This window comes from Grus americana, chromosome 2 (genome assembly GCF_028858705.1).
Source record: "Grus americana isolate bGruAme1 chromosome 2, bGruAme1.mat, whole genome shotgun sequence".
Lineage (NCBI taxonomy): Eukaryota > Metazoa > Chordata > Aves > Gruiformes > Gruidae > Grus > Grus americana.
The window spans coordinates 72,267,413-72,285,985 of record NC_072853.1 but is presented as its reverse complement, the minus strand read 5'-3'; the positions used below and the strand labels follow the sequence as shown (position 1 = coordinate 72,285,985).

The 18,573-nt window shown below is 41.2% G+C and overlaps 1 protein-coding gene across 5 annotated transcripts in view; it reads right to left on the bottom strand.

Annotated features, from left to right (window-relative positions):
• The window catches only part of EPB41L4B (erythrocyte membrane protein band 4.1 like 4B), a 185,526-nt gene that overhangs the window by 48,700 nt on the left and 118,253 nt on the right, over window positions 1-18,573 (bottom strand). For all 5 annotated transcript variants that reach the window (XM_054816258.1, XM_054816260.1, XM_054816259.1 and 2 more), the window contains exons 18-19: window positions 14,848-14,973; window positions 3,028-3,095 (exon numbers count right to left, since the gene is read on the bottom strand). In XM_054816258.1, the coding sequence (XP_054672233.1) occupies window positions 3,028-3,095; window positions 14,848-14,973 (194 nt within the window). The remainder of the gene's footprint in view (window positions 1-3,027; window positions 3,096-14,847; window positions 14,974-18,573) is intronic.

Sequence of the window (18,573 nt, the reverse complement as noted above, 5' to 3'; positions counted from 1 at the left end):
AAATACGTCTAACTCTTCTTGGTAGAACTCCTGTGTCTTATCAAGATAACTCGTGGCTCTCCTATTTAACCTGCTTTTGAAATTCCCCTCCCATTAGCTGCTCTCATTTGACTTTGTTCAGCTGAGAGCTCTGTCATGTGCTGCCCAGATGGATCCAGCTGAGGTAACCATACAACTTCCCCTGCTGCCACTGCCCAGATCTGCCGCTCTACTAGGGGTTATCAGCAAAGCAGCAGGGTCAGCAAGGGCAATGTATGACTGTGTCCCAATTCATAGTGCACTGTATCAGTCTTAATTGACGATTAAGGAGAGTGTAAGCTAGGACACTGCAGCACGCCTTGGGTTGCTGAGTCACCAGCTTTTTCCTGTCTGAATGTGGGAACCAGCACTTGAAACAGTCTGGGAGAAAAAAAAATCCTATCCAGAGGAGAGAAAGCTATAGAGACATACAGCACTGCTCTCCAAAAGCAGGGAGGATAGAGGACTGCACTCTTCTGTGCTCCCACATCTTCCTGCAGCTTAATCTGATGTATACAGGTTAGCTATTAACAGGAAGATCAGGAGACAACCTTGCACTTCCAGCCTGTGCACCAAACGACAAGGCAAATTTCACAAGCTCTCCCCTCCTGAAAGCTGACAAAATAGTGCAATTTCAGCTTCAGCTGTGGTGGTTTTTTTCCCGTATTTAAAATGACTTAAATATAGAAGGATCCACAGTTTGCCAACAGACACAGAAAACAGGTGAATAAACATGCCAGCTTTGCATAAGCACAACATTATTCTGAGGCCATGCCCAACAAAATGACTGGAGACCTGCTTGTAGCAAAAGTGGCTATACCACGCATACATATGAGTAATTACTAGTTGAACCAGAACTAATTCTACAAAGAGCTATAGCAATTGTTAGCAAAATTAAGTCTGCTGTGGCAGATGCTAAAATAATTGCTCAGGGGGATTACAGGCCATATCCAAGCAGTTAATTCATTAGAAGTGTAATCTTCAGAGTGGCAATGGACGAGCAGACAAAATGGTAGCAAAGAGAGCACCGTTCTTTAATCAAACAAGCACTACTGCCGTTCTTCCTCATCTTCTCTTTCCCTATTTGTAGGAACAATTCATGCTTCAGTTAATGATCAAAACTGCATATGTTTGCTTACTAGCTGGCCTGAACAAATTTCCCAATGTCTTAAGTTTGGAAAAAAACAGTGCTTTTTGCTAGTGCATTGTACAGTCATCAGTAATCAAATACATGAAGTCACTGTCCCTGCTATAAATCCTTTTAATGAAAAGAGTGGAGTATTGTTAAATAGCTGTGGCAGACACTGGTTTCAACTGGCAAGATATTTCAGCAAACATTCTTCAAACATTCACAAAGGTCTTGTCTACAGGAATGTCTGCATGGGTACTTGCAGGAATAAAAATTATATTCCACGGGGAGGGCTTTTTCACAAAGGATACTTGTGTATTTCTCAACTAAAGAAGAGAAGAACTTCCAGGTGACTTGTCTGACCAGTAGGAACTAATCCTTGGCTCTACTCAGATGCAATTCCTAGCAGAGCAAAGGCTCATTTATGTCCATCCAAGTCCACAAAGAAGAGGTTATAGAGGATGTTATTGGTAAATAGGTCACATGCTGGCTGTCTGCAAGGTGCATATGTCCCTGCAGAAAGGCAAGCCACTTGAAGGAGAAAGAGAATTGGTTAGACACTGAATTTATTTTGCATTATTCTCTGAGTTTGGAATGCAGACTGTTAAAATTGGTCTATCCCTGAGCATTGATTACTTGTATATTTGTACCTCCAGGACACAGACACAAAGCAATAAAACAATACCATTTCATTTGGCACAACTGACTGTAGAGGAAACAATGCTTGACATAAATCAGATAAAAATAAATATTAGACAAATATATACCAGACTGCTGCATATCAAGAACTCCAAAGTGGCTTTTACGAGTTTATAAGCTTGGATGTATGCAAAAGAAAACAGTAAATTAGTTTTGCAGCCAGGTTGCCATCCTTACTCCTGCTGAATAGTACTTCCCCTTACAAAGCACACAACTCATTTACACCTCAGCATGATGAAGAAGAGGAGAATCTATTACAAAATGTGGAAGGCTTTTCTACAGATGTTATGCAGAAGTTCAGCAAAGGTGAGTGAGGAAAACAAGTCTTTAGCCACGTTACACAAGGCTTTACAAATCAGGTCCTCCTGAACTGCTTCTGGAAGTGACTGCAATCCAACAAAGGGTGTTGTGGCAAAGACAATACATGAAACCCACTGCTATTAAACAAAGAAATAGGTCGCTGTGTAACATATGTGATGAATTTTCTCAGTGGTCCTAAGAGAGTTTTGTAGAGGTCTAAAAAGGGCAATGGCACAGGAGAAGAGTGGGTGATTCTAAATATTAAGTAGACTTTGCAGCCCCTTGGACAAACAAATGGGAAAATGCTTCTTCAAAATGGTGACCCCAAAAAAGGGAGACTAGTATCCACCATCAACAGAATAAAAGTACAATCCAAAATTAGTCAGTACTGCCTGCAAATGAGCCATTTTTCTGAAGGCTGTATACCAAATGTCTTTTCTTCTGAAAAAAAAACCAAAACAAACCAACCTTGCACAAATCAGAAAAATACAAACACAAGGATATTCCAGTTTGGACACCTAGCATGTTTCTGACACAAAAGTTATAAAAACTGACTTATTTTTATATAGGCATTTCTAATTTTGTCACGAGACTTGATTTTTTTTACCTTGAGCTTTTATCAATTGTTTAAGTATATACACTCAGTCTGATTTTTAAAGTTGAGCTTTTATTAATTCTTCAACTACATCTGATATATGCATATAAAATAAGCACCCTTCTGACAGACACCTTCTCCTCAGGTCATTGCTTGGTGAACTTTACACAGCAACTTGGGGATGAGCAAATTGACCAGTAACACCTGATTGAGATAATGTTTGGAAAATGCCTCACTATGTCATGCATTTATTTGATGTTTTCCCTACGGACAAGAAGCAACAGACCTTACATTAGTGTCCTGCAGGCTGGAGGTCTTACTGGGATTTATAAAAGAGGTCTCTTCTTTCACAGCCTGTTAAAAGAAGGAGCCAAAGTTTAGTACAACATCCATACACTTATGATAATACATCTGTTTATTAAAACAAAATAATCCTGTAAGCACCCCAGAAAGCTGCAATACCCAGAATGCCTACTCTGCCCAGATTTAAAAGGCATGGTAATTTTTTTTCAGCTCCTACAGTTGAGATTCACTGTGATGAGCTACAATGTCCAATGTGCAGAGCAATAGTGTTAGTATGACATTGGATAGGGATAGAGGAGGACAAAGAAAGGAACACTGATATTCATGGTTCCTCCTGAAAGCATTTGAGGAGAAATAATAAAAATCAACCCAGGCAAACATACTGTAGTTGAGTTGTTCTTTTAATTAGAGCAGAATAAATATTTATGTAGCCTAATCAGAATAATGATGCCAATTTTTCATTCAGTCTTTGAAAAATTAATTGAAAAATGGTATCCCCCTACATATAATCACTCTGTACATGCAATTCACAGAAAATCTCACCCACTACTGCTCTCTGCTAAATTACAGAGTCCTGTCTCTCACATACCATTTGTCTATAGAGTTGAAAATACTAGTATTGCAAAATGACTTACATGAAAATTGCTTGATTACTGAGGAAACACCCAATTCAGGCAGGTGTTGGTAAATTACACTCTTCAACTGAGATGCAGGGTTCCACAATCCGTGTGTAAATGCCAGTGTCAGCGCAACACTGCACCCTTCTACAGAAAATACTGGCTGAAGACACAAGAGTATCTCCAAATCAGTAATGGGCCTGACAGGCTCTGACATTTCCATTCTGATAAATGGATAGAAGGGAACTGATATGGGCCTACAATACAGTGATTTTTCAGTGTTCAATATCTGAACCATAATAATTTGAGGCCATCAGTCCAGATCAAATTGAATTAAATGTGTCAGTCTCATCCTCTTCAAAAACGATAAGACAGGCTCCTTCAAATCCATCAAATAAATACAAATCAAAGGATTTTACAGGCATGTAAAAATTATAAATTTGACATGAGACCTTCCATTCAACACAAATTAATGTATTCCATTTGAGGGTACTCGTAAGAGAAAAAACAAAATGAAAGCTGAGTTTCTTCTATACCTTAGCAATGAACTACAAAATATCAGTAGGGATGCTCAGTGCTTGGGGAAATTGCCCGAGCTGTGATAGTTTTAGGTTCAATGCTCTAAACATTAAGGAATCAGATAAAAGTAATCACACCATTGCCACCATTATAACTCGGCCACCATATGTTTTGCAGCTAAAGTTTTCAGTGAATTAGCGTCACACTGTGAATAATTTCAGGACCAGGAATGCAATTTTAAAATTTTAATAAATTCATAACTTTAAGAAATTTAGCTCAGCTCTAGAAATTTTTTTTTACTAGTCTTCTAGTAGATCTGTCTAGCGTAATGTTTATTCAAAATCTAGTGCTTTCTTGAAAGGAAAGACAATGTTTTTTAAGGAACTGAGAGAAAGCATTGAAAATCATTCTTTGTTGGCATAGATGAGCACTGAAGTAATATTTCTTTGTTCTACAGAATTTATAATGCTTTTTATAAAGCTGTTGGGTTTCTGAAAGCTGTAAACATGAATCCAGCTGTCAGAAACTTACAGTCTCTTCTTCCATGCTGATGTCTTAACAACATTTTATGAAGCCTGACAAGCTAGCTGCTTATTATGTGTCAAATTGGCTACTTTTTAAAACCATAAATTTTACTTTATTACAATTTTCACCAAATTAATTGAGCTGCATTTTAAGGTGCACTTGAACACAACAATAGAAAAGAGAATATGGAGATCAAGGATGCAAAGCAAGGGCTGTGACCAGGAATGAAATGATTAAAATTTCACCTACTTGGTGAAACCCTTGGTTTATTCTCAGCTCTGTGACCACATTACCGTTTTCTTTTGCCTTCTCTGCATTGGAAGGCTAAGCCTGCGTCTCAAAAAGTGGTGTATTCCTAAACAGCATGATCAGCATTCTGAGGAGCTTCTCTTTGTATTAATTTTCTCCGTTATTACTCATGCTTTAGAGAACAGAAAAGACTCCTGTACCCACAAGTACTGCAGACCAGTGAGCAAGTAATCCCACTCTGAACTAGAGGGAGAGAGGGAGCATGTAAAGAAATGGAGAGGCCTGAACAGCTTCAGGTGATGCAGGTGTGCACACTGGGTACACATTAATAAGGATGGGTTTATTCTCCTCGCCCAGTGCCTCTCCTCCCTGCCTATGGATGAACAAACATAGGAAAATGTTCTATCTGCAAACATTTCTGCAAGGGCTTCAGCCAACAGGAACTGTACCACCCTTGCTTTACTTGTTGGCTTGTTGGGTTTTGGTTTGTTTGTTTGTTTGTTTTCAGAAGGAGGTCAGTAAGTCACCAGGTGACAGCATGTTTCTTTTATTTTTCCTCCTAACTCTGCAAATCACATTCACTAACCACACAAGGACTTCCTCAGGCTTACTGAAAAGATGTGAATGTAAAACAAGTGTTATACTTGTACACAACTCCCACAATGTAATTCCCAGATTGTTTGCCTTCATTTGAAAACAAGTGTATGTGCTAGGGCCAGGATTTGGGTTTCCACTGCAGGATGCCCTCCATCAGTGGAACAAGGGAGTTTAGCCAAGGCTAGCAGGAGTTACCTGGTGGGGAACGTATATGGAGAGCCAGGCAGAGGCTCTGTCACCCACAGAAAGCCCAGCACTGAGCTGTGTAAGGACAGAGGCAGCAGGATGGAGCTGCTCAGACCTCCTTAAGTAAGGCAAATTCTCCCTTCACCCAGCGGCTACTGCTCTGAGACGGAGAGATTTCAGGGCATAGCAGACCTGGAAACTTCATTTATACAGAAGCAGATTCATTTAATAATTACCCAAAGTGAAACAACCTGGCTCTTCTGGCTACCAGACTGCAAAACAAACACAATTAAAGGTCGATCCATATAATCCATCTATACAATGCCATTCTCTTTTCTTATCTGCACTGGGCCCAGATAGAAAGAAAAATTATTAATGTTCCAATTTCATATGCCATTAACTTTCTGGATGGTGTTAGAAACAAAGGTAAAGCATTACTTTATCATACTAGAGACAAGAAACATGCCTGAACAGGAATGCCATTGTACAGACTCTCTTCATAGATGATTGATAAGAAATACCACTTTCACCAAAAGATGAAAAGAGGAGGATAGCATCTAAGTAATACCAAATTTTGTCCACTGCTGCTGTCAGGGCAGCCAGGTCCTTTGGAACTGCAGAGAGAGAAAGTGAAGTACCAGGGATGCCTCATCAGACCCTGTTGAGCTTTCCAGCAGGGGTAGAAATGCTTTCTGGCCAGTGGGAACAACTCCACATATGAATTCATAAGCCTCAGTGGCTGGATTTGCCTAGTGAACTACAGCTCCTTCTATTTTCTTCCGAAGGAAGAGCTAGCCCCACGATGATGGGGAACAGGACCTTGAAATGGGAATTGGTTGCACTAGGCACGTACCAAATGGGAGAACACAGGAAAGACACAATTTTGGCTGCAGCCTTCTGTGCTTCTGCACAGACGACTAATTCTGGCTGGGACTGTGGGCTGGTGAGCCTCCAGCAGAGCACTGGGCAATGCAGGCTGTGTGCTTCAAACCTCAAGCAAGTACCTTGGGGAGCTAGTGCCTTCTGTGCCTCTCCTCCATTACAAGGGGCATTGCTGCGGCTCTCATCCACATCTGATCCACAATAGGAATATCTTGAATCAGCAAAAAAGCTGCATGAAGAAACTGATCACTGCAGCTGAGGGGGGTGTCAAGTTCTCATCTGAGAAAGACAAGAGCCTGGAAGGCTCTAATGAAATACATGATGTCTCTTTTTAGTGATTTAACAAAGTTCCTAGTTACAGAAAGGAAGGGGAAGCAACACAGCTTTCACATGTTTGGAGATCTTCAAAGGTAAGGAAGCAGTGGCTCTCACTGCAGTGGCCCGGAAATACTTCTCTATCTTGGCTATTTCTGGCTCTGTAACGATGCCAAGGAGGCCAGAAGCACACCAGGCTTTTCAGGTCTTCATCAACATTTTGTCATTTATCAGCCACGCCAACTGTTGGCTGGTCTCATTAGATAATACAGTCTAAGCAACATATCATTGGGAAGAACATCCTGCCAAGGCAAACCTACCTTGGTGATTTAATATGTCAAATGTATCCTTTCAGGCAGAAAAGCATCATGGTTAGGTCTCTTGGAAACAAACTACTCTGTTTTTCTCCCTCTGAACAGGGCCTGGCACCAAGTGTCTGCTATGGCAAGGCTCCTACATATCACTGCAATTAACAGTACTTGTCTCATCATGTACTAGCACTTATAGACATGCCAGCTAGGATATCCACAGCTGACATATCCACAATGCGTCGCCACAGTCTTGTGACACCACTGCCACATTTGCCTCCAGTATCCCAGGGAATAAATTAAAGATTTCTCTTTTCCCACATTCTGTTTATCTAAATCCTACCACCCCTTCTGTATCTCAGCAAGGCTGCCACATCATTTCCTCAGCTCCTTCCCTGACTTTGAGGTATCATTGCTGACACACTTCTAATGAGCTGCCATGTATCATATATTGATCATTCTGGCCCACGCACATTCAAAATCTTGTATTTTTATACATTGACACCCTTCATTTCCTGTAGCCTCACTTTTAAAGTTAAGCAGACCTGTTTCAATGTAGCGACTGAACACAGAAGATTTGAAGCAGAGCCATTTTAAAATTCCATTGTTATGAGCAATTATAACTGACGTGATGTCGTGCTCACTGCTGTTTGAGTCGAGAGTCCCAGTGCAGTTGCTTCTTTTTACATAGCCTGAAATTCGACGGTGAATTTATTGCTCATCCAAGTGGGTGACTAACAGCAACAGCTTTAGCAAAGCATCGTGTACATAAGGAGCTGTGCAAGCTTCCCCCACAGCCTGAACACCTCAGCTGTGACCTGTTATACTCACGTAATTCCAGCTCTCATCTCTGTGCGAAGACTGTCAAATTGTGCAGTAGCTCTGTGCTGTGAATAAGGACGGGTGGAGGGAGGGAGGAAAGGAGGAGAGGGAAGCAAACAGCATCTAATTCATGATGGAAAGAGGTTAAAATGTTGGAAAAGCTGATCCTTTCAAGGTACTTAAGTCAACATCTAGTGAAAGCTAAGATCTCCTCTGGGGATCCAGAAGGATTTGTTTAAGTCCTATCATAAGAAAGATCGCATAAGATTTTAAATCCTCAAGTGTCTTCCCCTCACCTACTCTATTTTCATTCATGACCTGATTAAGATTGGAATCCAGATCCCCTTAAGTGAATAAAGCTCCAAAGACCCAGCTCACATAAAGACAGCGAATTTTTTCTAGAAATACATGGCAAAAGCATGTGGACTTTGAAGCTGACAAGTCCTTACACTTGAATCTTTCCTTAAAGGAGACAGCACAATGAAAAAGGCCAAGAATCATCAAAAATGTAGCTAAGAAAGACTAGCACTGTGAGTCACCTCACTTATGCGCCCTTTCTACCATAAATAATGCATAGATCCCAGTCTCATTTACATTTGCAGCCATGGCTTGCATCTATGTAGAGAGCACAGGCTGCAGGATGACACCTGCACCCATGCATGTCCTGAGACATTTTCTGTACCACAGCCCAGTCCCTTCCTCGAGGCAACTCTAGACAGCACAAGTAACCAGCACTTACTCATATATTTGCAATACTTAAAGCATAATGACATGATCATTGGCCCGTACCTGTTTATAGGACAGGGAGGAAAAAGAGAGAGAGATGGCTATCAACGCTGGCCTAAAAATTTACATGTATATAAGCTTGTGAAGAAAGTTAGTGTGCGAAAAGGGCTAGAGGATAGAACGTCCCTTTGTTCAGCATAAATGTCCCTTTGTCTACTGAGAATCAAGGCAGGGGAATCAATTGCTCAAGAACCCAAACTTGGCTGATAGAAGATACTCGTGTCAGCCAAGAGTTTCCCTCAGGGCTGATAAAGCAGAAGCGAATGGGATTTTGTATGCTCTTTGTAACTCCCCATCTCCAAACTACCTCTTCCCACTACTTTTTTCTTAACAAAATCGCCATAATGCTCAGTGAGGAACAGCTCAGTGGTAAGGTCTCCTCTGTCTGTCTTCCATAAACAACACTGCAAAAATGTATCTTAAAAGTGCGCTTGGCCTTCCCTTGTCTGCAGAGAAAGATGCAAGTAACGCGAAAATCAGCTGCAGGAGATATCTATGAGAAACAGGATCTCAGTTCCTTCCTTTTGCTAACCTGCTAGACTTACATCAACCCAAGGATTAGGAAACCCTGGGTAACAGGTGGAGAATACAAACACCGCTTGTAGAAGACAAACTACTAGAACACAGCACATGCTGCCCGCCAGAAGTAAAAGCTCTGGTGAGATAGCTGCACATTTGGTCAGGAGCCTGTGCTTAATTCTAAGGATAATTAGGATTTGCCTGGAGCCAAAGTGGATATAAATAGCAACTGAAACCTGCTAGTATCTTTCCCCCATCAGTCGGACCATGAACTGTTTGGCAAAAGGGACTCTTTGTGATACTAACAAGTCGTCTGATCAATCACAGCATATCAGCACTGACTCATGCAAGCTGCAAAGGGGTTTTAAATGCCAGGGAGAGCTGGTCTTTTGTATTCTGGCAGCTCCTCACTGCTGCTTTATACCGCTCCCTCTCAAATGAAGAGCCTGGAATAAATGCAAAAAAAGGAAGGAAAAAAAAAAAAGAAGAAAAGATGTCAGTTGCTTCACAGTGTTTAGTGCTCCCCTGGAGCTTAATTATGTGGGAACTGTGATACCCAGTCTGCCAGCTAGAAGGTGGCAGATCCCTGTGGCACAGTTTGAAAGGTGTGTTGTGAAAGACAACTTGTTTGCTCTAGACCTACAGATACTGTATGGCATGCCCTGTACAAACCACAGGTTCCCATAGCCATGTGTGGGTTCCTCACGTTTCTCACCTGTGGTGTCTGTGGCAGTGTGCTCCTGAATTCAGCTTCCAGCATCCCCACACACACTGCAGTTTGATTCTCCAGCTAGCCGAATGGCACATATATATTTCCATCTTCACTAAATAAACAAACTCACTCTGCACTATAACTCTAAACCACATGCATGGCTCACTGATCAATACCATAAACTTAGAAATTTTCAGTCTCTTAGTCAGGACTATAGCTATGGGAGATAGTGTATTGCCTCCTATGAATGCAATAAACAGCTCTTCAGCATAATTCTGTAATGAAGCAGTGCAGAGACCATCTTCCAGAATACATTTTCAAATGTATTGCATAATTTTCTCTGTTTTTTTTATTTTTGAAATCATAAGCATTGGAATCATTCATTTCTAAGGCGCTCTCATGTTGGTGTCTAGCTGCCATAAAGAAAGCTACAGTAAATTTCCTGTCCCAGTTTATATTTTCCACTTGCAAACATTCTCTCCATTCTCAGAATTAACAAGGAACAGCTTCTTCTTCTACTACATGCGGGAGGTGCCTTCATAAACTTGTCACATCCTGATGTTAGTAGCATATGGTATTGAAAATATTCCTACTGCTTAGAGAGAGAGCTGTTACAAATATTTCAAGCAACAGTTTGTTAATTTTGGATCTGATCCTACACTGCACCAATATTTTTCTCATGCTTTTACACCTAACTGTATAATGAAGATACCCCATGAAGTTTCATAAAGGACAAGTTAGACCATAGATATCTGGGGCTTTAAAAGAACATTTCCTTTTAAATAGAATGTGCATAAGACAGAGTCTGGTTCTTTCTTCTTCGTTTTACAGAGTAGAGCAAATCCTCATCTTTTTTGTGATACCATGAAATAAAGGAAGATCTATGCTGTACGTGAGGAAAATCAGCCTATCTTGCTTTACAGCTCAAGGAATATAGGCTGTGCCTTACAGAATCTAGATATACTTCTTGCCCTGGCTGCCTTGTAAGTTGAAATATGACAGTACAGAAAGCAAGAGATGAGAAATCGGAGTTTTAAGAATAAGGCCAGAAGGCAGGACTTCTCCAGGATTTAATATAGAAGTGGCATCAAAAGATAGAATTGGGTAGAGGATAACACAGTTAGTCCTCCAGATATACTGGGCAGCAGGATATGTCAGATGGGGTCAAAGAGGGGCAGGATCATAGCCCTGGAGGAATACATGGAGTTAAATGGTTGTCTTCCATGAAGAAATTATTTCTTATCTGCTCCCTCAAAAAGATGCAGTAAGTGTCTCTGGGCAGTGTAACGCCATCTGAGCTTACTGTTCCCAGAAGATGACTGAACTGTCACTGGGAAATGGCTTAGCTACTCGTATTAAAGGTGATTGGCAACAGCTAACATGGCTTCACTAAGGGCAAATTGTGCCTAACAAATTTGGTGGCCTTCTACAACAGGGTTACAGCATTGGTGGATAAAGGAAGAGCAACTGATGTCATCCACCTGGACTTGTGCAAAGCATTTGACACTGTCCCGCACAACATCCTTGTCTCTAAATTGGAGAGACAGGGATTTGATGGATGGACCACTCGGTGGATAAGGAATTGGCTGGATGGTCACACTCAAAGAGTTGTGGTCAACGGCTCAATGTCCAAGCAGAGAACAGTGACGAGTGGTGTTCCTCAGGGGTTGGTATTAGGACCAGCACTGTTTAACATCTTTGTCAGCGACATGGACAATGGGATCAAGTGCACCCTCAGCAAGTTTGCCGACGACGCCAAGCTGTGTGGTGTGGTTGACACGCTGGAGGGAAGGGATGCCATCCAGAGGGACCTTGACAGGCTGGAGAGGTGGGCCCGTGCGAACCACATGAAGTTTAACAAGGCCAAGTGCAAGGTCCTGCACGTGGGTCAGGGCAATCCCAAGCACAACTACAGGCTGGGCAGAGAATGGATTGAGAGCAGCCCTGAGGAGAAGGACTTGGGGGTGTTGGTGAACGAGAAGCTCAACACCACCCAGCAATGTGTGCTTGCAGCCCAGAAAGCCAACCATATCCTGCCCTGCATCAAAAGAAGCATCAGGTCAAGGGAGGTGATTCTGCCCCCCTACTCTGGTCTCGTGAGACCCCACCTGGAGTACCGTGTTCAGCTCTGGGGCCCCCAGCATAAGAAGGACGTGGACCTGTTGGAGTGAGTCCAGAACAGGGCCATGAAGCTGATCAGAGGGCTGGAGCACCTCTCCTATGAAGACAGGCTGAAAGAGTTGAGATTGTTCAGCCTGGAGAAGAGAAGGCTCCAGGGAGACCTTATAGCAGCCTTCCAGTACCTGAAAGGAGCCTACAGGAAAGCTGGAAAGGGACTGTTTACAAGAGCAAGTAGTGATAGGACAAGGGGTAATGGCGTTAAACTAAAAGAGGGTAGGTTTAGATTAGATTTTAAGAAGAAATTCTTCACTGTGAGGGTGGTGAGGCACTGGAACAGGTTGCCCAGAGAAGTCATGGATGCCACATCCCTGGAAGTGTTCAAGGCCAGGTTGGATGAGGCTTTGAGCAACCTGGTCTAGTGGCGGGTGTCCCTGCCCATGGCAGGTGGGTTGGAACTAGATGATCTTTAAGGTCCCTTCCAACCCAAACCATTCTATGATTCTATGACTCAGCTAGTTGGTTGGGGGGGGAGTAGAGAAGACAACTGGTTGGTTTTATGGCATGCTGGTACAGTGGTTTATCGGGTTCTCCTGTAGCCCCCTTCCCTCCTCCCATTTTCTAGGCGATAGGTGGTGTGTTTCTGCTCATTCCTTCACCATGAACCTTTTGCCTACCCTTCCCAGTGCTTGTGTAGCCACAGCTTCTTACTGTAATGGCTGACCATTGCCTAGTCTCTGCCTACTTATTTTTGCAATGTATCTGAGAAGGGTAATCTTTCACACTTGACAGGAGGGGAGCTCAAGTGCAGAAGAACTCATCTCTAGTTGCACAGGTAATTTTGTGGCTATGCAGGGAGTTGAACGAGGATTTCCTAGATTAATATGGCATCCTAATTTACTGGCTATAACTCTTAAGCCATACTTTGTTAGCACTGAAAGCTTCAGGGATTTCAAACTGACCATATGCCATTATTTTTCCACAATACATGCTATCCTGCAACAGTCTTCTTTCCCCTCCTTCCCCCTGAAATCATAAGACTTTTCTCATTGAGGCCAAGCCTACAGACACCTACTTAATCCAATCTGACTACTAAAGCCTTGTGCAAAACAATACAGGTAAGAAGGTAAAAAGGAATGCTCAGCTGAAACTTATTTACAACATAGCAGCAGCTAAAGAATACAATTATCGCATGCATGAAAAAGCAACCCAGGATGTTCTCCTTTGGAAAGCCTCAGGGTGAAAAATTAAGGCAGGGCAGGTGAATTGAGAGACGCATATGTTAAGCACATTTCCTCTCTTCCCTTAGTAATGCTGTATTCTGAATGCAGCAGCACATACTGCTTCCAGTCTTTAACTATCCAGTCAAACATGACCATTAAGAATATTCAGGAGAAAATACAAATGTGAGAAATATACCATGACATACTGTAGAAAAGATACATGGTAAAAACAGAGGGCAAACCCAGGGGCAATCAAACAAGAAACATGCTGCAGAAAACACAGTTGATACAACACAGAATTCAGAGAGGTGAGATAACTGCTTTAAGCAAAAACTAGAAGAAAAAAACCCAACCTCCTTCCCCCACATGTTGTCAGACTTATGGTTTCTGTTCTTGAAATCTAGGGCAGTCAGAATAACCAAATTTTGATAGTTCCTTAGGTCTAGCTAGACCAGATGCAATCTAGCTCTCAGATAAAAGATCTGCCAGGGAACAACAAATACACAAAGATGATTGTTAACAAAATCCTTTGCAGGGCAAATTGACCTGATGTTTTATTGTGAAAAGAAACAAAGCGATGGAAACACCAACATAATTTGTATTCAAAGAGACAAGTATGCATAAGGATAGCACAGGAACTTGGGATAAGAATCATACGGATATTTCTGCCTCTACTTTTGTTCCTAAAGCATGCTATTTGGTTTTATTTTTGGCACAAATGACATTATCTTTTGCCCACAAATTACACTTGGAAAGAATCACATATTTTAGGTCTCACTTAGATTTACCTCTGATTGGGAAATTAACTTTTTACATTCATGCCATCTAGCAGCAGTTTTCAGCTGCATGACATCATTACAAGACTTGTGGTGGTTTTGGAACTGGATGTATCTGATGTAAACACTGACCAAGCAGTGAAAACAGCAGCTTAAAATTTAGTTAAAAGCACATGAACAAGTAAGAAAACAATAGACTAGCTAACATTTCTCGTTCAGACATCTAAAGTTAATCCCCTAAAATAAAGATTGCATCTGGATGCATAAATAATATCTTTAGAACACCCTTAACCACAGTTTCCGTAAGTGGTGGGTAGCCTCAGAAAACTCCAGAGGTTATTGTTTCTCAGCTATAAAGTAAATAAAAGCTACAGTGGCAACATCAAAACATGGAGATTTCCTGGGGCCTTCTCTCCTATTTTCTCAGCCTCTCTCAGCTGTATTAATCATGTCAGTTATGACAAATTTCCTACTTCCATCATATCAATCATTTTCAGTTACCTGAAGAAACTGTAGAGCAGCTAGAGAAAGCTGGGTCAATGTGAGTACTTGAGATAAAATAAGGTGGTTCCTGAGGAAGCACATGATTTTGGAAAACTGGTGTAAGCTATGCCAAAACTACAAAGGTGAAATATTAAACACAGATTACCTGGGCGCCTACTCTAAAAGCAGCTTCCACTTGAGCTTTAAGGATGTTGCACTTCATATGGTCAGGTACAGATGATGGTGACACAGGGGCATGAAGGGTCTTTTCAGGTACTTTCTTGTCTTCACCCTATAATATAATAATATAAAAGACAAGCACAGTGACATATATTAGAAAGATAAGTTAATAAAATGGTCAAAGGTCAATTTTTTACTTGTAACAGCTGGATGCAGCTGGATAAAACTTCCATGTTCATACCCTGATAGATACATCTTATAATAAAAAGTCTTCAAAATATTTAATGACTTGATACTATTTGCAAGACAAGAAGAGCCTCAGGTAAACCTGAGTAATAGTAGCAAGAAACTGATTTGGAGTGAAGAAACATGGAAAAAGCCAGCCAGGCCCTGGAGTGGTTGCCCAAACTTGCAATCACACTGAGGAAGCAAAACATTGTCTCAAAATACCCTACAGCAGGCAGCAGAGGGAAAGGTTCACAACACTCAGCTATAATGAACACTGGTTTCTTACACTACCCTAAGAATGTAAAGGGGCTTTGCAAATTTAACCAGAGGGATTTGAAGGGATCTCCACGTAATTGCAAGCCAAGCAAAATCTCCTTCATCAGAAAGAAAAGTCCACAGAGTTTAAGCGTTGCTGCTGCTGTTTCCACTTGATGTCAATCCCTTACCTATGCAGTGATCTGGATCAGAAATCTAAAGCCTCAGGACAGCTCGTTTAATGACCTGTTCAAACATGACCTAAAGGTTTTGTGCCTTGAACAAACTACATCCAGCAGAAATGCCGGCATGAATAAACTTCCCATGCAGAAAAGAAAAAAATAGGAAATAAAAAAAGAAAAAGGACAGTGTAATACTAATGTATAAACAAACAGGGTATAAATGAGACCAGGATTGTAAATGTGAACTCTTAAACAATCAAACTGTAATATCCTATATATTTTTAAAGAAGAATTGGCCAATGGCATAACAGCCATTGCAAACTTTCCTGTTCTTCCTGGAAATGAGACTTGAATTACAACCTAGTAACAGCCTAGATGATGCATTCACCTTCCACTGCCATTGCTGCAAAGAGTGAGTGGTTGTATACACCTGGACAGAATAGATATGTGGTGCTGTCATTCAGATTTCAGCCAAAACAGGTAGAAGGCATCAGTAAACCAGGTCTAGCACATCCTTGAGGTCCACCTCGGGCAAAGTATTTCAAGACGGAACTGGTCATTTTTTAGCTACTGAAATTACCATATGATTAGCCCTTTAACTTCAAAACCTGTCTCCTTTATCTTTCTTTCTGCCCTCCCCCATGGCATCCCACTGGCTGACAGTAACTACAATCTTACTGACTCTTCTCTCAGGTCTGCGAGCAATCACAGACAAAAGGGAACATCAAGATTCAGGGGACACTTTCTGCAAGTGGAGCAAATCACAAATGCAATTATGTTGCCTGAGGAAACTTTTCTGCACACACTAGGGAGGGAAAGAGCCAGACCTCTGCAGAACTCCATTGAGACTGCAAGATATTTCTCATGTGTAAGCAAAGTTGGTCCAGCAGATTTCTGCATCCAAAACTCCATAGCTGCCAGGTATGATTTTGAACAAGATTGCCCATTATGAGATTTTTTTCTCTGGCAAATTTCTAATAATTCTTACATGTTTATTTGCCTAGCCACATTTGCTGTTTTTAATGGAAGATATTTTTTGACTTTTTATTCTCCCCACTTTCCTCCTAAGGGAAAAAGAAAATATTTAAAATGAAAAGTGACGGCATCTAGCTGCAGCAACTTATGGAACTGTAGTCATCTATTCAGTCTTGAATATAATGGCAGTTCTGGCAAACATGAAAAAACCCCATGAAATATTAATTTGCCATAGGTGGATTTTCCAGGATACTCATGAAGCTGAGAAGTGGAGATTATCAAAAGGATAAAATTAACTGTAAAGAAAGCAGAACTTTTCCTTGACCAATAGTCTTGTTAGCCACAGTACACTACTACACACTTTAAAAAGGTTGCTGTTATTGTCAACTTTTAAATGTATTGATTTCTAAGAGCAGAAAGAACAACGTGCTAAGCAGTGGCATTTCTAAATGCCATGCAAAATCCACCTTTAACACTGGATAATAATTAAATATCGTTTCAGTGAAGAAAGATTAAGCCACTGTGTTTTACTAGCTAAATCAAGACAACAAGCTTGTTTAGGACACAAGCTTGTTTTGTAACTTGAAAAGTTACAAAGTCCTGTCTGTCTGTGGTTCAGATGGATATGGATATTATTTGGTCCTTATGTTCTTCCTCCCCTTCCCAGTTTGCCCATATTGACCAAGAGCAAGATAAAAGCCCTCAGAGCTGTCCTTTAGCTGAGAACCCTCAAAAGGTCTAAACCTCCTGCTTGTAGTGAGGATTAGATCAGATGACTCGACATAATGGAGATTGTCCCCAGCGCGGGGTCTGATGTGCAAATCTCTCATTGAGATTCTCATAACTTGAGAGGTCCAAACGCTGATGCTCACTGACCTGGCCGAAAAGGGAAAGCTGCTGCTGCTGCTGCTGGAGGTTGCAGCCTTCTTGGAAACCATTCCTGGGCATCCAGTTTTGCATTGCCCTTGTTTGGGTCAGACTATAAGGGTTTCAACCTTCAGACAAGCACAATTTGCTTTGCTTGCACCCTACTAAGAGCAGCAGCACCTTTAGTGACTGATCACACATGAGGAACAGACATTGCTGCAATCGGCTGCTTGGCCTCGGCACCTCCCCCTGCCCCAGTGGTAATGCTACTGCACACAAGTCCCATATGGGGCTTGGGAGCACTCGACCTGACCAGGACCTCCTCTAGGTTCTGAACATATGTGAAAGGCAAACACTTCCTTGCCAGCCTACCTTGGCAATGATGGACTTTTCTGCCAGTGCAGCACATCCTGAATCATTACTGAATTCTGCTCTTGCATAGCTGATTAGCTATTACATGTATATGTGTAATGGCACTGAAGATCCAGACTAAAAGTGAACTCAAACCACAGAACAAAGTAGCACCTCCTTACTGCAGACTATTAGCACTTCTAAGCATCTATATAAATTCCTATTGTTCCTTAATGCCACTGATCTGTACATATAAGCCCATTCATCCCCCAACTCCTAAAGTATAATGGTCGTCAAGAAGGCAAGAGAAAAAAAACCCCAACATTTCAGGACTATACAAAACCATACAGTACCTTCTATGGTTCATTTCTCTAGTTTATAAAAAAATCAAAGATCTAAAACCTTATATACTAATGCTGCAAGAATGAAAGCTGTAATCTACTTTATTTTGCTGTACAATAAAGAAATCTTACATTTCCAGAATCCTTTTTGCTTTCAGTGATGAGTGAAGCATAAAGATAGCAGTTGGGTATTCAAATGTTGCAGCAGGTTGGTAGTTATTAAAATTTTATTTTCATTTATAAACTAAGAGCATTCTATGTGGAAGTAATTAGAAAACTAAACATGGCATAATGCTAATGAAACTTCCAATTTTATCAGTTCTTATTATGTAATTCTAAAAAACCTGAGATGCCCTTTTCAAGTGAATGTCGGAGAGTCAAACTTGCATTTGAAGGAAATCTTCTTGCTTAAAATTGCAATCTAAACTCATTCTAAAAGATTTAGAAATGAAGGAAAAAATCCATTAAGTTAAGATACCTGATAACACTCCAATTTTCCATCTCCAGTTCTGC